The following is a 20,964-nucleotide window of genomic DNA, read 5'->3' as shown; positions in this document are numbered from 1 at the left end:
ATGTTGTCCCCAACTTTGTTTAACGTTTACTCAGAAATAATTTTTAACGAAGCCTTGGAAGGGCAATGTGGAGTTCGAATCGGGGGAGAAACTATTAACAACATCAGATATGCAGATGACACCGCGATCATGGCTGAAAGTATCGAAGATCTTCAATTCCTTATAGATCGAGTCACTAGAGAATGCTCTAATAACGGACTAAGCATAAATACAATAAAGACAAAGTTACTTGTGGTTAGGCTAAGCTGATTTCAAAAAATGGCTAAGCTATTCAAATACCACGATTTATCAGTACCCATACAATCAGTTTACTAAGATGTTATATCTTTCCTATACTGTTGTACGGAGTTGAGTCGTGGACTCTCACAGACGCTACCTGTAAGAAAATTGAAGCTTATGAAATATGGCTTATCGTAGAATCCGGAAGATATACCGACCTATACCGACCACGTTACTAACCAGGACATTTTATTAAGAATGCAAAAAGGAAAAGAGTTGTTAACCACAATAAAACTAAATTTATATACCACAATAAACTACTGCAATTAATTCTTCAAGGAAAAGTAGAAGGAAAACGAGGACCAGGAAGGAGAAGCATTTCCTGGCTGAAAAATCTACCTACGTGGATCAACACAACAACTACATATCTTTTCAGAGCCGCAGTTTGCAAAATACAGATTGCCATGATGGCCGTCAACATCCGAAACGGATAGACACCACAAGAAGAAGATCTTAAGTTGGTAACCTAAGATCGTTACTGACTTTTTAATCTCAAGACTTTTTAATTTCTATAAAGTTAACATTTTGCTTCCTCTGCTGCTTTTTCTTTTAAGTATAGTGTTTTTTACGATAATACCATCATAATTCAGTGTTCTATTTCTATGAAATATAGTTTAAAAGTTTAAATTAAAGACATTCTAACCTTACTTTATTGATACATGCATTTTATTGCTATTTGTATAAAACAACATGCTTTATTATTTACACAACCTTGTAAAATTGTTGTAGTAACTATTAGAATACTTAGATATTGCAAAAAGCGGAAAGATTCTGTAAAAAAAATGAAAAAATAACGAAAAATACAAATTATCCACACTAAACAAGGTTTGTTTGGAAAGTGAAACTGACATATGTCAATAAAATCTACGTCATCACTTCCACGGTCCATTGACAGTGGTAATACCATGATAAAGATGATGTCGGGGCTTTCACTTGGAGCAGAAAAAATTCTGACTGAACATTTACTTGGAAAAGAGTATGCACTGTACTGATCTATATGAATTATTAAAAATAAAAAAAAACCCGCATTGGTAAACTACGTACTATAAGTGCGAGCGTTTAATTCCTGAATATTTCACTGCAGAGTCAACTCCATCTTTTAGAGATCCATACGTTCGAAATATACGTTACTCCGTCAGATTCCACTAGGATGTATACATATACATTCTGGATATTATAAAACAAAACGTTTCAAGAAATTACTGTAGGGATCAGCATCAGCTTTTGAAAAGAATAAGTACTTGCGCATTTAGCTGAAAAATCCATAACGTTTTTGTTTTCGGATATAGTCATCCGACAAGCGGCAGAGTCGAGGGGATGTTGCCATGGAAATTTGCATGCTCCCTATAAACACTGGCGATGCTTTCCTTCTACATTCTTAGGATATTTTTGTTTAACTTACGGAAAGGGCTAAGAAGCGAAACCAATAATGATGATAGTTTCGTTCTGCTTGAATCTGAACGTCAAACGTGATTGATTATTTTATGATAGCAATAATGATCAAGACACAGAGCTGATGATTCTTTTAGGATCGACTTTATAATAAATCATACAATTAAAAAATAAACTATTCATCAAAGGAATGCTAGCATTCAAATGAAATATTTTGTTTGATCTTTCTTATTCATTGTTAGATTTGATTTGCATAAAATAGATCTCAGTGTGTTGGTTATTTTAAATATTTTTGTAATGGTGTAATTATTTTCTATCTTTTTTAAGTTTGCCGATAAAATTTTTGTGTATCTTATTGATATTAAAATCATGAATGTGTTGCTTGTGTGAGTCCATTTCAAAAGGTAAAAGAAATAATAAATTAGACTTACTCACAATCAATTTAATTTAACTATCCAGACGACCGGTTTCGCTTTCTACAATATGCAAAGCATCTTCAGGTCTCGATACAAAGTTAAATAAATGCTGAAATAATAAACCCATATTACTGTGTTTATGATTTATGAAATGTGTGTTATTTATTGAGTGTCACCTTCATAAAATAAAATAAAATAAAATAAAAAAAATAAAATCTCAATAAATAACACACATTTCATAAATCTATCTCTAGAATAAATATAAATAACTTTTAAATAACTCAATGGTATGGAACATTACTTTCATCTAACAAACAATCACATTACACCTATCTCTACTTCATTGGATAAAATCTGTCTCCTTAAGAACTTCCCCGTTTACTGTCAAACAATTACAATAGCAGACTTAAGTTCTTCATTCAACAATACAGGATAGTTTGAACCATGTTCTTTCAACCATCAATTAATAGAGTACCGGCATGTAAGTAATGTTTTATTTATTTGTTCATTTATTAATTTATTACAATTTATTAGACTATTTTACCAATTTGTGGGTCTTACCTTGTCTGCTTAAACATTTTATTCATTTTGAAAAACCACAGACATGTAATATTGGCATAATTACTGTAATTTATATCTTCTATCTTTGTTTATCTTTATTAGACAACACCATAATATGGGTTTATTATTTCAGCGTTTATTTAACTTTGTATCGAGACCTGAAGATGCTTTGCATATTGTAGAAAGCGAAACCGGTCGTCTGGATAGTTAAATTAAATTGATTGTGAGTAAGTCTAATTTATTATTTCTTTTACCTTTTCTTATTGATATTCTCTAAAAATTCCTTCTTGTAAGTGATTCAGGATCGTTTTTATTGATTTTTTTGTTTGATTTCTTATATTTCTTAAAATTCTTAATTTACAAGTGACAGCGTTCCACTCTGATTCGTGTTACCTGTTATGTGTTCTTCTTTTTCTTTATTATGATTGTTCCCTATTTTTAAGATGAAAATTCCATTTTTGAATCTTGTTTCTTTTTTTGATAGATCAGATTATTCTTATTCTTTATTGTGAGGATCGCCATGTTGTGTTGGATCTCGCTATATTAGCCAACTGAACTTTCATGTTTACTTTTCCACAAAGAAAGACGAATTTTATTTTTGATTTATTATATACTTTAACACACTTACAATTGACCAGGTCGGGTCACTTGCTACATTTCAAAACGGTGTAAGCAATACTAATAATTGAATTGAACTGAACTGAACTGACCTTTGTCTATCCTGTCTACTTCTTTCGCTGTAAATGTTAAAATGGGCAAATATTTACGAAATAAACTTTTTTTTTTAATATTTACCGTAACAGGCAAAGCCAGGATAAACGAAAAAGCAGATGAAAAAACAGGCAAATATATAAAGAACACTATCGTAGCATGGTGGAACGTAACATCACTAAATATAGTAAAGAAAGAGAAATAATTGAAGAAATGGACAAAATATAGAATGGGTATTATAAGATTAAGTGAAATTAAATAAAGGGAAAAATGATAAAATTACTAGATAAAAACTATACATTATATTACTCAAGCGTAGAAAGGAGCACAAATTTAAAAAGAGACTATGTAAAGGGTATTTTTTTAGAGGTATGGCACTTTGAAATGAAATAAAACAAAGATGATTCTATAAATTTACATGAAATTGACTTTTTTCGAGAGATAATCTTTTGGCATTCTAATTTAAATATGATTTCTGACATATGACCTGGCTGGCAGGCTGGCTCTGACGTAGTCTAATCTGGAAGTCCAATTTTTGATAACTTTTTCCCATATTTGTCGCCATATATCGGTAATAACGCGGCAAATGTTGTCCTCCAAGTGGTCAATCGTTTCATGCTTATCGACGTAGACTAGCACCTTCACATATTCCCACATAAGGTCTAGCAGTGTTAAATCGCACGATCTAGAAGGCCAATTCACGTTTCGAAACGTGAAACTACGCGGTTACCAAATGTTTCCTTCAATAAATCAATGGCACGAGCTGTGTGACATGTTGCGCCATCTTATTGAAATGACAGCTCGTGCACATCATGGTTGTTCAATTGGGGAATGAAAGAGGCAGTAATCATCTCTCTCTCTCTCTCTCTCTCTCTATATATATATATATATATATATATATATATATATATATATAATATCAATGGTATTCCGGGTTTGACTCCGCGTTAAATGTTGTTGATTTTGATAAAAACCATTTTGACGACGTTTCGGCAAGATCTCACTTGCCATTTTCAAGTCTCTCTGGATGGTCTGCTTCTTGTCGATGTTCGAGTGGAACCTCCACTCGATTTCTATACCTGTAAAAAAACCCTTTGTAAAGCAGTATCAGCAGCACATAATACAGATATACGCACCAGTTGCGGGATCAGATGATACCAAATTGAACGAGTTCTATACGCAACTACAAAACACACTAATACAATTAAAAAAAAAAAACTCAAATATTCCTAATAAAAAGTGACTGGAACGCTAGGATAGAAAATGATATAAACAAAGGACTAAGATGCATGTGAGAATACGGAGAAATAAAAAAAAATAGAAATGGAGATATAATGATCTATTTCTGTATCGCGAAGCTGAAAGCGAAGCAATTCCAGTGCACTTTAAATGTACAAATAAACAATTATCTCTTCGTTCTGAGATGTTTATGATAAAATAACGTTCGAATATATAAGTGGAACTCACAGAATTTAGAAACCTTATACAGGATCGAACAAAAGTACTCAAATAAAATTAATTTAAGTCAAAGGATTTTGAAATACTCAAACCAAGTCCTGGAGAATTTTTCAAATCGTTACAATCTGACCATATGTTATCTCTCCATCGCATTCGTGGACGTACTAAGGGCCTTCTCCCTGTCGGTGCTTCCTACCAGATTAACTTGGTAAGGCGGTTATAAGGGAGTCTGTGGACATCTTAGACGTTGGGATTTAATCTCTTGGACTACATTTTCTTCTTCTTGTAGTACCTATCGGTTTCGGATATTGGCGACCATCATCGTAATCTGTATTTTGCAAACTGCTGCTCTGAAAAGATTTGTGGTTGTTGTGTTGAGCCAAGTACGTAGATTTTTCACCCAGGAAATATATCCGTTTGACCTCGACATTTGTTCTCATTTGGTATTGGTTAGTATTCGGGTCGTGATAAGGTCCAAAGATTCTTCTGAGGATTTTTCTCTCAAAACATCTGAGCTTTATTTCCATTGCTTTTGTCGCCGTTTACTTCTCGCACCTATACATGAGCACTTGTATAATCACTGTTTTAATAGCCTGATTTTTTATGTTGTTGTTACGCTTTTGGATTTAATAGTGTTATGAAGGCTATACATACAACTTTTTGCTGCCTGAAGTCTCTCTTCCTTATATCTTCCGTTACATCGTAATTTGCGGTGATTGTCATTCCGAGATATTTAAAACTCTCCACTCTTTCAAAGTTATATGGGTATGTTGTTACATTTTGCTCTATTTTTTCTCGTCTCTTTTGTCTGTTAATGCACATATATTTGGTTTTCTCTTTATTTACCCTTAGACCGGTTTTTTGCCTCTATCTCTAATGTATTGAAAGTTTCCTTTACATTGGGGACTGTGTTTACCACAATGTCAATGTCACTCGCGTATGTTAGTAGTAATTTTGGTCCATTTATTGTCAGTAGTTCTGTTCTAATTTGTGCTGTTCTCACTACTTCCTTCAGGATTATATTAAAAATGAGAGGTGACAGCGCGTCTCCTTGTTTTAAGCCAATGTTTATTTCAAACGATTCTGAGAGTTGGTTACCTATCCATACTCTGGATCTCCACATATGTTAACCAGCTGGATAAGTTTTTTTGGAACTGATAGTTCTGCCATTGCATTTCACTATGCTTGCCGGAAAGCTATGAGGAGATTATGGATAATTCTATTGAATTCTCATCGTTTTTGAAGCAGCTGCCTTAGAGTAAAAATCTGATCTATGGTCGATCTATTTTTTCAAAATACGGCTTGGTATTCTCCTATCAAATTTTCTACAAAAGATACTACTTAATATGATGTTCAATAAGATTTTGTACACTATATTAAGTAGGGAGATGACCCTGTAATTAGAGCACTTGGTTTTGTCTCCCTTTTTGTGGATGACATTATTACACTTTCGTGCTATTTTGTTGGTTTTATATAAGTGTTATTAGTTTGTGTGATTGTCTATATAAATACACACAACGCAAAAGTCTAGGGATATTTTTATAAATAGACGTATTTTGTTTATCTATAATCAACTTAAAAAAAGTAATACAAAATGAATAGTTTAAATTGTTGTTTAATATGTCAAAAACCATAAATTGCAAAAAAGAAACAGAAAATTGGAGCAAAAAAATATATTGCAAATCACCCATGTTTCACATACCACCATAAAATGTCAAAAATACGAAATATAAACTTAAAATAAAGTATGGCCACTACGTTGGCTTATCACAGCTCTACATCTACTGATCATGCTCCTTATCACATTGTTAATGTCTGGTTGAGGTACTTGTGTCCATTGTTCTCTCAGAAGCTCTTATAATTGAAATTCATTGTAGATATTGCCCATATGTGGAGTAATTCTTTGTTGGGGCATGTCCCATACATGCTCAGTGGGATTCAAGTCCGGTGATTAAGCTGGCCACGGCAATACATCAATACCCTCGTTATCCAACCAGTTTGTTACAATATGCGCAACATGTGGTCGAGCGTTATCACTCATAACGTAAAGTTTTCTCCAACAGCAGCAGCAAATGGGCGCATAATAGGTTCAAAAATAGTGTCCAAATATTGCTGACTTGTGAGAAAGCCACGTGGGAAAATGACGTCAGTTCTTCCGTCAATTATGATTCCGCCCCATACCGTTAATGTACCACCTCTGTATGCATACACTTCTTGAAGTCGTAATCGTTCTCAATTTCCGGGTCGTCTCCAAATTCTTGTCCGACGAGAATCTGGATGAAATTCATATCTAGACTCGTCTCTAAACAAAACTGTGGCCCAGTCATTGTCAGTCCAATTCTGAAACTCTTGACACCAGGATAATCTTGCAGCGCGATTGCCTCTAGATAGAGGTGGACATCTCAGTGATCGTCGACTACGAAGATTGGCTTCATGGAGACGATTCCTCACAGTACTGCTGCTAATTGTTACATTATGTGCAAGCTGTAATTCATTAACCAGCTCGGGTGCTGTGATTGTTGGCTGCCTTCTAGCATTTAAAATTAAATATCGGTCTTGAGCGACCATATCGTGGATGTTGCTCGGCTGGACTCTCAGTGTCCCTAAAGCGACGCCATAAACGACTTACAACGCTTTGGGAGACACCCAGCTGGTCAGCAACTTGAGTTTGTCGCATACCAGCTTTAACGAGGCCCACGGTTCTACTCATCTCGTGCAATGGTAAATGTTGTCGTTGCATGGTAAAAAGACAATATCTTTAACTCACCTATTAAGCAAGAATGGCATAAAGTGACTAAAATTAAAAATAAACAAAACATAAAAATGTCGATTTTTTTGTCCCTTATAAAAAACATGCTAAAACACGTATTGCTATCAGTTTTACAACTTTTTTTTGATAAGAAGTGAGTGTCTGTATCAACAATTATAGTACAAGCAAATTTATATGGTCATGAAATTTCTGTCATTGGTATTGTCAAATTATTAACATATCCTTAGACTTTTGCGTTGTGTGTATATGAAAATACTAGAGCGAAAATACAAATCCGGGGAGAAACATCACAAGATTTTATCCTAGAAAAAACAGTGAAACAACGAGACTGCCTAGCCTTCTACTATTTATAACAATCATGGATATAATAATAAAAAATACAAGATCTAGAACGAAGTCCCTCAAAATAACAGTTGGATATAGTCGACTTATCCCTATACAAATTTAAAACTACTCTTACTCAGACATTAAACACTAGTGGATAAAATTCTGGAAGCTTTACAAAAATGTTATCTATAATTTTATTGCATCGTTTAATTTTTCTACTTAATATTTAACATATATGTTACGAAGGCAAACCCTCTAAAAATTTTAAAATAAATCAAACAACAGCCATTAGCTATTGGTAGATATATTTAAAAAAAATGAAAAGAAATTTGTATTTGGTGGAATAACCTTTGTTTGTTAGCATAGACTCGATCATGCGAGTTATGGAGTTCACGAAACGAGCCAAATCTTCTTGGGTAAAGAACTCTAAACCAGTTTTGAATAATGGCTTCTATCAGTTCTCTCTTGTTACATGTGTTTCGTCGTGATACTAACACTTTCATCCTTACCCCTAGACATTTTTTTTTGGATTTAGATCGGGACTATTTCCAAGCCAGGTCAGGACTATAACGTCATGGTTTCTCAACCATTTGAGGGAAGTTTTGGTTCTTCTTTTGGAAGATGCATTATTGAGCATCCCCTTTAAACACATCTCTGATAGTCGGCAATAGTTTGGCACGCAGTATTTCTCCTGATAATTGTTTGCATTAATATTGCCTTCTATTGATGTTAAACGTTTAAGTCCGTTAGTGGTCACACGAGCCCATAACATGACACTCACAAAAAAGGTCTTATCCTGGTCGGCGGCGAACAAACTTCACATCATCACTTCCAAAGATCGATATTCTGGTTTTATCACTCCAAATTACCTTACTCCACTGTTCCTCTGTCCGTCCTCTGTGTGTTAAAGCCCAATCAATGCCTCTGCCTCTGTTTTATCAACGGCTTGTTTTTAGGGTTTCTTGCTCTCAATCTATTTTCACAAAATTTTCTTCTGACAGTTGGGTCTCATATTTTTGTAAGTCAGTTGATTTGAAAACAGCATTACTGTCTTTTGCGGATCTACGACGATCTCCTTAAGACAATATTAACTAACATTTGGTTTTCTGCCGTTTGTTTTTGCTGATTTTGTCTTTCCAGTGTTATACAAGGTTTACAAACTTTCATTACACCTGATTTTGTGGCGCCACCACCCCACTTGTTTGCTGTTTGTTGATATGTATAAAGTTCTTAAGGAAGTGTTACTGCTTTCTCTTTCGTTCCTGGCGACCAGGCAACACCTTTTTGGTTTCTGGAAACCATTTTCGTTGAATCGACACTAAGGTGTTCCTATCAGAGAATTAAAAAATATCACCTTAGTAATCCTGCCATTAGTCTAAAGCAAATACACTATATGGCTAAACAGATACATTAACAATAAGATGAAGTCAAGAATTTATAGTCAGTGTAAGACCAATAATGACATGTGCCTTAGAATCAAGACCCGACACAGCCACAACACAAAGGCTACTGGAAACGGCAAAGATGAGAGAACAGAAGAATTACAAGAAATACGTTAAGAGATCGAAAGAGAAGTGAATACATTAGAAGAAAATGTAACGTACAGTGTATAAACGAATGAACACTAAATTGAAAAAAATGCAATGCAATGCAATGAAGAGATAAATCACCAATCTGCAGAAGAAGTATCGGGCAACCGCGCAAAATATTGAGTGACATCCTATGAGTATAAGAGGAAGAAGACCTTAGCAATAACTACTAATAAACACTGGAAGTTGTACAAAATTGTACTAAACGTTTCCAATTTGAAGACTAAATCACGCCACTCGTAACTAGCAGCCGTTAACTGACTAGCCAAACTCTGTCGCAATAAGGTCGCAATATCTTTGACTCTCTTTCGCTTGAATCCATTTCCATATTTTATTAAATATTTATATTAATATATACAGAGTGAAAAATACATAAAATATTAATCAGAAATATAAAACAGCAAAATACAAATGTACTATATTGATAAACTATATATATATCACGATCATGAGACGAGTGTTGATGAAAAACCCTGAAAATTTTCTGGAATTTTGGATACTAGTACAGTTCTTATAGCGAACAATCACAACAAGATGAAACCAATTAGTAAATAAATATGGAAAATACCAATATACAATATCGGCTGTCGAGATTTTCTTAAATTTGAATTTTACCGCCTTATTGACGGAACGCCATATTACGAAGCAGCTTGAGCCGGTGAGAGACGAGTGACAGTGACAAGTGAAAATAAACATTATGAATATGAAATGATAACAAAACCTAATTGTTATTTTCAGGTAACTCAATTTGGTTATCATAAATCTACTCTTAACTTTTCTATTTCTATAGTGGTGTAAAAAGTAACATATTACATACAGTGTGTCAATTTTAAAACTTACAATGGGCTATATCTCACGAACAAAAGTTGATATCGAAAAATGCTTGAAACCGTTTCTAGGATAGTAAGGAGAACTAAAATAACATGAAAGAGAACTCACCCCCATCAACCCCATAGGCCCCATACACCACAACCAAAAAAGTTTAAATTGCAAACCACTACTTGTGATACATCATTAGGAAAGACTATAAAAATGCTATCCAACGGTATAAATAATAATTATACAGGGTAAAGCAATAATTGTGAAACTTTGGCTTAAATGTAAAATTTAATGAGGTTTTTGTTGATTCTGTTGATGATCTGTATAATTATTATTATCGTTTAAAAATTATACAGGGTGTTAATATTAGTCGGCTTACTATGACTTTTGTATTATTAGTTCTAGACGAAGATTTGCTGCACTTCCAACAAAATGAAGCACCTCCTCACTATGCAGCTCCAGTTAGGCACTGGTTAGATACTAATTATCCGAACAAATGGATTGGAAGGAGAGGTCTTATTGAGTGGTCACTGAAGTCACCAGACTTAACGCCACCTGACTTTTTTCTATGGGGTTAGATTCTAGAAATTGCGAGAAAGAATTATGCAAGCATGTCGTGCTATTACTAGAACAACATTTGCCAAAGTTCGAGCAGAATTTGAAAATAGGCTGTTTTATAATTTAAAAAACAACGGAACCCACTTTGTACATTTACTTAATTGACATTTTTAACAAATTTGTAGTTCAACACAAACTTAATTCAATTTTCCATTTAAGCCAAAGTTTCACAATTATTGCTTTACCCTGTATAATTATTGTTTATACCATTGGATAGCATTTTTTATAGTCTTTTCAATGATGTATCACAAGTAGGGATTTGCAATTTAAACTTTTTTGATTGTGGTGGGTGCCTCCTAGGGGGTTGATGGGGGTGAGTTCTCTTTCATGTCATTTTAGTTCCACCTTATTATCATAGAAACGGTTTCAAGCATTTTTCGATTTCAGCTTTTGTTCGTGAGATATAGCCCATTGTAAGTTTTAAAATTGACACACTGTATATGGATAGAAGAGATAGAGAAGTTCAAGATGACAGTAAATGTCAAGAAAATTATGATAATGAGTTTTAAAGACAAAAATGCGACGTACAAAGGACAAAAACTAGAGGAGGTCTCAACATTTGAATATCTAGAAAGTATCTTTTCCAATAAATATAAACAGATAAACAGAAGGAAGCCAACAAAATCTACTATACGCTAAACAAAACAACACACAGAAGAAAATATCAAATCTAAATTACTAGTACATAATACGATTAACATTATCAATAGTTACAAATGCAAGTGAACGCTGGGTTTTACAAAAGAAACATAGAAGTAAATTAAATGCTATCGAAATCAAAGCATTGAGGACAATAACACACAATACCAGAAAAGACAAAAATGATCAAATAAGAAAACAGCTAGATCAAGAATACATAAATAAAATAATCAAAAAACAATTTTATTGGTTTGGGCACGTACAGAGGATGGGAGTCGAATAATGACCAAAGATAATATTTAAAACTAAAAGAGTAAATAAACGAAAGAGAGGACTGCCTAGAAAATGCTGGATAAATGACATTATAAAAGCAGGTAAAGCCAGAATGATGAACAACACAGAAATGAAAATAATATCGAGAAACAAAAACGGATGGACAGAGAAAATAGACACCAACACAACAAAAAAATCCGACACCCTAACGGGTAAAAGGAGTTTGGAGAAGAAGAAGAAATATTTCTGTATAATGTAGTTGTCTTTTATTATAATAGTAGATAATAACATAAAATATAAAATTCAAAGAAATTTTTGTCTACAAAACTTCTGTTCCATAAATGATTGACAAATATATAATTTCAGGTTGATTTTTTTGTTACCAACATGTGGTTCATGTACTAATTAAGTGACATATACCTGAGGATGCTTTTCGCTTACATTTTCAGAGACCAACGACAATTTTTTCTGGTTTATACCCCCGAGGCAACGTCGTCAGTTTTTTTTTATTTTCCGTAGTCACATCCGCTGCGAATCACATAGATACAATGTAAAAGAAAGAAAGATAATTTTCCATCTAAGATCAGAAAACAAATAGACGTTGAGAGAAGCAAGAGAGAGACGGAGAGCGAGTCGGTGGTGTGGAATTATGCTGTGTAATGTGAATACACGAGGGGTGGAAGGCAGCAAACCGTAAAGAGTGCGTAGAGGGTGCATAGATTTGCCGCCTGTTTCACAAGAAAAACGGGAGCCGATGCACTTGGGTATCTGAATCCTCCCCGACTCAACGATTGTTATAACCTTGACCTAAACTCAAATTGGCAACTATTTTTATCGAGGACATCTAAAGAAATCTGGGCAAATTTTGTTAAATAGCATAAATTAAGAAAACATCAATGAAATCAATGAATGGGTGTTATATCCGATTTTTCAGAATGAAAATTCTTACAAAAATTGAAGATATACGATAATAATAAAAAATAATAAATTCTGGTGCAAAAAATAATTAAACAAATTTGTTTAAACCTTATTGATTCATGTCATCATCATTATCATCAACAAAAATTATAGCAATTGAAATTCTAGTTGTAAACAAACTCAGAGATCCCGGCTGGACTATTTGTGCACAAAATTCGACTGAATTTAAAAGGACTATTAACACCGCACAAACCAATATTTTAACCATTTAAACATTTCAATCGTCCTAAAAAATCATTATTTAACTGAAGCTAATCAATTTCAAAGCAATATAAAAAACTAGGATTATACATATCATCAAGTAGATCTAAAATAATTATAAAATTCGGTAAAAATTCTCTTCTCCTGCACTACTCATCACCCTCAACAACTTTTTTGTGTCTATGGTCCAACACTGTAAAATTGTAAGAATGATTTCTAATTTATGATCATTCATTCAAAGGCAACGGCCTAAAATGACAGAATTTAAGAAAAACACTTTCATTTTCAGGGGGATACTGATGGAGGTGTCGTTTTAAACATTTTTAGAGCTCTTATTTAGTTTAAATTTAATAATGTATAAATTTATTCACATGATCACATATAAATATGATCAAGGCCTACTAAATACAATTCATAATACTGTCTTTCACTCGATCTGGCAGACAGTTTATATTGCAAAGTCAATGAACCTCCTCTGCATCTCAGGAGCCAATACCTACTATCATATTCCACCTCTTCCTCTTCTTGATATGCCTATTCGTTACGAATGTTGGCAATCATCATGGCACCACCTCTACATCGTGTAATTGCTTCAACCCTGTTCACCATCTGACTACCTTGTAGCTGATCCTTCTCTCAACACCCTCTCATCCTCAGCTAAAAACCAGTTCCTCAACTCCTTGCTCTCTATTAAATTACATCGATCATTATATGATACATTTTATGTATCATTTTCACATAAGGTCTATAGAGTATAGTTCAGGCCTTCAAATATATTTCTTCTCCAATAAAAGAGGTCGCTATCCTGACTCCTTATCATCCATTTTTTCTTCTTTTCGTGCCGACTTCACTAATGAAGGTTGGCTATAAACATTGCAAATTCGTCTCTATCTTCTACTTTTCTTAAAAGCGTCTATATGTTAAATCCGGTCCAATCGCGAAAGTTTTTAGCCAGGATATTTGTCGTCTACCAAGACCCCTTTTTTCTTCGATTTTACCCTTCATAATCAGCTGTAACAACTCGTACTGATAATTTCTAAGTATGTGCCCCAGCACGTATCTCGTTTATCTTGAGGAACTAAGTATTCACCTTAGAAATTTTGGATTTTATTATCTTTTTTTATCCTCGGTTTCATGTTTGAGACAAGGAGCTTATGGTCTCATAGGACATCTGCTTCAGGGTAAGTCTTAATGCTTATAACGGAATTTTTAAATCTTAGATTGATTAGTATTAACCATTAAGTCGTTAAAATAAATTTTCAACGATCACGCACTAGCACAACTAGCACAAATATTACAGCATATATACCAATCTCTTCATGTTCAAGATACAAAGGTTACATTCATCAGGCTCCCCTCATCTATCATGCTAAAGAAGCCTCATCTGCAATTATTCCTTTGTCAAAAATCCAACGTAGAAAAGATCTTGGCAAAATAATTGAAACAACAAAAATATAGCTCTGCACAAAATCCGATCCAATTTTGACCTTAAAAAGAACTTGAAAAGAGAAGTAAATTAACTATAGGAAAGAATCAATCACATAGAGAAATGCAGTAAGAAGAAAAACGTGATATCAGGATTAAAAATGGACGATAGAAACATAAGAGAATGAATGGGAAGTTTTATATCCAGAGAACTGCAGGTAAAAGTGAAATTAAAGAATGCCACAAAGATTGAGGAGAGCTCTGTATTATAGAAACAGAAAGAATGATAGAAGAAACACATGTATTAAAAAACAAGAACAAGTTAAAAAACCAAAAAGACCGCGTTTACATAAACAGTGACCTAACAATGAAAGAAAAAGAAATACAGAAACAAATAAGCAAAGTAGCGAAAGAAGAAAGGAGAATAGGAAAAAAGGCAAGAATAGGATATAAAAAGTTAACAGTAGATGGTAATGAATGGAGATGGGGTGAAGAAAAAGAACAGCTATAAGCAATAAAAAAAGGAGCATCTGCACAATCGTCAAAAAACTAGTAAATAGTAATCAACAAAGGAAAAATGATAAGAATATGCAGGGCCGTCGCTACCATGTGCGCCAAGTGTGCATCGCACACGGGCGGCCAACAATAGGGGCGGCCAAAAGCAGTCCACTGATGATAATACTTTTTTAAAATGAAAATAAATTCAAATAATTAAATAGTAATGATTCAGATAATTCTGTGAACTCTAATATTCCAAACAATAATAATTATTCAGTACGTGATAATACTCAAATGCGTTTCATTTATCATGTATTTCATCCTAATATAAAAAGAATGTCAGAAAATATTATTTATTGTATGAACTGCCGCCCTTTTGCAGGTACAGTCATAAAGCAGTTTCGGGAATACTTTTTAATTCAAAGCGGCTGGCGGCTTTCGGATTTCAGGTATTTGGTATTTCACAGGTAGATACTATACAAGAATTTAGGCAAGTGGTTGTAAAGTTTCTATTATAATATTGTTCCTATGGTTATGTTTATAGATAGGTTAATATGTCTTATGTTCAGTCTTAGTTGAGAATTCGATGAATTTAGAATTTAGAATAAGGAAAAGAAGATAGCAGGAAAGAGAAGAAACAAATGGAAAATAGATTAAAAATGGAAACATGAAACGATGCAACGTAAGAGGGACTTACGTTCCATGGAGGAAGGAGCTTTAAGAAATTTAGATCAAATACGTTAGACATATAGAATTGAAATAATGGCCTTACAAGAAACGTGGCTGTAGTCCAGTTATATATATTCTTGACCTACCGTGACAGACATTAACAAAATTTAAATCGTTCAAGCTAAATCTTCAGGAATTAAATTTAAATTAAAAAAAATCAGTTACACAAAAAATAATTTTACATGGATATTTACGTAAATTAGAAAGTGTACTTGAGCCCAAAAATGTTCATAATTTAACAGTGGAGTAGAACTACATAAAAATTTACCACTAAAATAAATGAAGCACACAGAAACCAACAAATAATCCTTTATATTTGCATTTAAACTGGTATATATGCATATGTGGCAATATAAAAAAAACAAATTTTAAAATATACTACTATAATCATTGATTACTTTATGTGCCCATATTACTTCAAATAAATACATCAAAATCCCGTCCCAACTTTTTGTCTGTTTATTTATACATGTCTCCAACTCGATGTATGTACTCTTATCTCGAAACTAATCTCTATTCATTATAGTTCTGTCACTCCGCTCCCCGGGGAACGTTGATATGGTCCATCAGACAGCAGTTCTTAGGGAAGTCTAAGCTGGACTCGGAAATCCGTCTGACGTGTCTAGATTGTTAGGGTGTGTTGGGTGTCTCTTCATAATTATAGTACAATGTGTTGGTTTGTTTAGATAATGCAGTTCATAACATTGTATATTTGTTGCCGTCCCCTACGTATTTAAGAGATCCAACAGGATATCGTTTTTCATGAATAATGGCCAGAACATTTTATATATTAGATACATAATTTGTTTTTATAGATTGCAGTTAAAACGATTGAAAGTGCAAAATTTGTGTATGAGAAGAATTTCAGTGATGGATTCGACAGTTACTTGAAGGAAGTTCATTTTATTTAAGAATAAGACACTGAAAACATTTATTTTCTGCTTTCCCATAAAATTTATTACAATAATTTATTTACACTACAGTTGTTTCGGCAGTTGCTCTCGAGTCACTATCTCACTTTACACGTTTTAACTGAAATGTTGAGGAGAGGGGAGCTGTTTGTCTCATTATTAATTTTTGTAAATTCTAATAATCAAATTGGTCATTAAAATAATGATTATGATTTAGAAGTGCGTATGTGAAATCTGTTGTTTAATTATTGTGTAGAGCAGAACACAAAAACCTTGTGTGTTCTACTATACGTTTGTTGAAGGTTTTACCAGTTTGACCAATATAATTTTTTGCAAAAAGCCAAAAAAATTCAATAAGATACTACTTTTAAATTAAAAATACAGAATTATTTAGTGTATAAACAAAAGGTATATAAGTGTATAAAGAAAAGGTATATAATAGGATAGAAAATAATGCATTAAATTGTATCTTTCGAAAATTTCAAATAAATACTTACGCTTGGTATATTGTCGTTTGTACAGACACCTTCTTGCAATAACCTATCCCTAATTTCCCAGGCAAATATGGAAGGACACTCTCTTTTGTATGAAGATATTTTAGACACCACTTCAGCGGTGGCAACTCTAGGTTTTGAACCTCCGATTGCACGTGGACGAATTGATCCTGTTTCATAATACCTACAAAAATAACAACAAAATTTTATCAAACTATTTCTGACTAATTTGCATAAAAAAATAAAATTTAGAAGTTTTTGTCAACACCAGTGGCGGCTCGTAAACTCAGTATGTGGGTAGGCGACACGCGAGACATATACCTTAATTTAGACTTATTTAGACCAAACATTAGAAAGATGGTTGAACCATCATCCTGGTAGAACCGTGTCAGTGTTTCAAATTAGCAAAATATTGTGCAAAGGCTACGTAAAGGCTTGTATACCAACAAATGGTATAAACGGGTTCTGTAAAGTAGCTAGTTTATCGACAGGCTTAACCAACAAAGCAAATAATGGTTCTAGCGAAGTAAGCGATCTGTACAAGAATCCTGAGCCTGGGCCCAGCTTAAAGCAAGATGAACAAATGAATTCATCGTTTACAGTTACATCACAAGAATCCCAACCTCTTCCTAAAATTCAAGGCAAGAGAAACACAACAGAAAGAAGTACAAAACTGCTCTTGAAGAGAACATCAACAAGAAAGAAGCAAAAGGAAAAACAATTAAAAGGAAAAATGAAAATAAGAAGAATCTCGAACAGAAGAAACCAAAACAACAAAAGAATATAAAAAAAGTCTATTCAACTCTTCGGATTCAGAAGACAATCAGAGACATGCAACTTGTCTCTTCTGCTTCGAGGAATATTTTACTTCAAGTGACGGATGGATTCCATGCCGAAAGTGTTTGGAATGAGCTCACGAATTGTGTGCAGGAGTTGAAGAAGACGAAGATGAATTCCTTTGTGAACGTTGCTGCGATTTTCCCCTTGCGTTCGCCAGAGTTCAGAGAAATATTAGGCTTTAAAGACATTTTTTTCTTGATAATATATTTGTTGTTTGTATAAGGAATCGCTTTACCCCAAATATGCAGGTAAAATGATCCTTTTGCTATTTTTTTTTATTTTGTGTATTTTTAAAAAGCGAATAAAGATTGTTTTCAAAAAAGTCCTGTTGTATTGAGATAAATTACTCTTTTAGGTGTATATCCTATTAAAATGCAATTTTAAAAATATTTTGCCATCTTGGAAGTTTTTTTTTAGGAGGATCGTTGAGCCCCCCCCCCACTCTTAAATATTGTATTTATATAGGACTAAACCACAATTTATTGTAATGAAAATTACATTTGTTTTGACGATACGGTCTCCAATCCAGAAATCGTTTTCAAAAAAGATTATTAAAAATTATTTTATTATGATAATTAATTTTATTTTTTAAATATTGTTATATTTTGCTTTTTTTTAATTAAAACAGGGAGATCTGTCTTAAAATACCTACATAACACTCTCACGACGACATACTAATACAGTAAGTTATTTACCTGCCAAGTATTTTTGAAACACATCCGTTAGAGACTTGAAGAATTCTTGAAATATCACAGGGTCTTGCTCCAGAATGCGCCAACTCGACGATCTTCTGCCTAGTGGAATCGGGCAAGGGACGCCCGCTGACGAACACCCCCCCTAGCTGGTTGACACCGCTATGCCCTGTCCACAGTCATACTATTATTAGAATTTTTATATTCTATTTTCAAATGTAACATATGGCGTCCATGTTTTAGTTTAACTTAAATCGTTATTTTATGTAGTATCAGTATAGTTCGGCAATGTTAAACCCCCTACACACGTTCCGGTAAAACCACCCATCTGTCGTAGCCGACAATATTAGGTCCGACGGTTGTGTAGGCTTGTTGATCGACAAAAAAGTTGTATCCGATGGTCGGGCCGACCGATCTGGTTGTAAATCCGCAACATCCCGACAGCCGACTTCTCCATTACCCAACCTGACAACTTTTTTTGTCGGTCAACAAGCCTACACACATACACCAACCGTCGGTCCCAATGTTTTCGGTCACGAGAGTTATGTAGTTAAAAAAACCTGTTTGAAAGTAATAATTAGACTAGGGCATTGGAAAAAATTAGTCGATTTTTAAATACAACACCTTTTGACTTGCAACTTTTTACATTGTATTCGAGACGATGTCGGGAAAAAAATCTGCAATACAAAAATGGATAGAAATGCATAATTTGCATTTACAGTGCATGCAGTTTTTGAAGCCATATCGAATTTTATGAAAAAATGTCAAAAATCATTATAGTAAGGGCCAAATTTTGTTACTTAGGGCAATTTTCGGGTCGCTGAACTCGAAATACGCCATCAGAACCGATCCCCGAAGTATCTGGTACATAGGATTACTGCTAAGGCAGGTTATCTTCTAGAGTTTCGAGGGATTTCGGCATTAAATTGATGCCAACAGATTACTCGGGGTTTTTGGGGTCACTAAATATGAATACGCCATAGGAACTAATTTCCGGATTACCTGGTGACTAGGTTTACTGCAAAACAAATTGACGAAAAATCATTATTTTACGGTTTGTTGAATTTATAAATAGAAACTCAATTTTTAATGAACAATTCTCTTCGTTTATTTCAAATCGATTTACTTGATTATAATTTGTTCATGTTATTAACAGGCATTAACGTTGTTCTTCGTCACCCTGGACACCAGGTACTCCACGTCATAATCGTATTGAGCAACTTCGACAACCCCCAAGTACTCTGTTTGCATCAATTTAGTGTCGGAAAGTCTCAAAATTCCAGAAGATAACGTGCATAGAAATTATCCTGGGGACTAGGTGCTATAAGGGTCGGTGCGTTGTAATACTTGTGTTCAGCAACCCCAAAATGTGCCAAGAAATCTACTTGCATCAATCTAGTGCCAAAACCCCCGAAACTCCAGAAGATGACGTGCTTTAGTAGTAACCCTCGGCACCAAGAGCTCCTGGGGTCGGTTCTGATGGCGTATTCGAGTTTTACGACCGCAAAAACCCCCGAGTAATCTGTTTGCATCAATTTAGTGTTGAAAACACTCGAAACTCCAGAAGATAACGTGACTTAGCAATAACTCTACGCTGCAGGTGCTCTGGGGTTGATTCTGATGACGTATTCGTGTTCAGCGACCCCAAAATCCCCCGAGTAATAAAATCTGTCCCCTAATATACTGATTTTGACATGTTTTTATTAAATTCGATATGGTCCCAAAAATGTTATGCACCTTTGGATGCATGTTATGCACTGTAAATGCAATTATGCATTTCTACCCATTTTTCTATTGTCGACTTTTTTCCTGACGTCATCCAGAACACAATGCAAATAGTTACAAGTTACGATTTATTCCGGTGTTTCTTGTTCTAAATGCCCTGGTCTAAATGTGAAACATCTAATGCGGAGGATTAGAATGATTGCTGCGGTGGCGATGCTTCGAATGCTATTCACGCGCTTGTAATTCTCTCACCGCGCTTTGCTCGTATACCTATCCTATAGCTTACGCAGTATTGTTAACGTACTTTAACTAAAAAGTCGGTATTGACCGATCACTGAAATACCGTTAGAGGCAGCATTGAATATTCCTATTACCGTAGTAATGCTGGAAGTAACTGAAGAACCAGCCGACAATATTTAAGAAATTTTAATATTAATTTAAGTTAATTTTAAATAAAGAATATACTAACATTTTCATTATGAATACTGTGCTTTTGATTTTGGAAAATGTATTGCCGGCAATAAACCATGTTTTTATTCATATTTTCTATATAACCCACGAAACGAAGCGTTTAAAAATCGAAAAATTATCGGGCGCTATTTTTCAACTGGGAAGTCTA

The 20,964-nt window shown here is 34.0% G+C and overlaps 1 protein-coding gene across 1 annotated transcript in view; it reads right to left on the bottom strand.

Moving 5' to 3' along the window:
* LOC140444029 (paired box protein Pax-6-like) overlaps positions 1-20,964 on the bottom strand; it is a 178,960-nt gene that overhangs the window by 91,702 nt on the left and 66,294 nt on the right. The window contains exons 3-4 of the mRNA XM_072535613.1: positions 18,624-18,789; positions 17,092-17,272 (exon numbers count right to left, since the gene is read on the bottom strand). Coding sequence (XP_072391714.1) covers positions 17,092-17,272; positions 18,624-18,789 — 347 coding nt within the window. The remainder of the gene's footprint in view (positions 1-17,091; positions 17,273-18,623; positions 18,790-20,964) is intronic.

The sequence above is a fragment of the Diabrotica undecimpunctata genome, chromosome 6 (assembly GCF_040954645.1).
Source record: "Diabrotica undecimpunctata isolate CICGRU chromosome 6, icDiaUnde3, whole genome shotgun sequence".
Classification (NCBI taxonomy): domain Eukaryota; kingdom Metazoa; phylum Arthropoda; class Insecta; order Coleoptera; family Chrysomelidae; genus Diabrotica; species Diabrotica undecimpunctata.
Note: the sequence above shows the minus strand (reverse complement) of the source record. Positions and strands in the feature narration are given on the sequence as shown.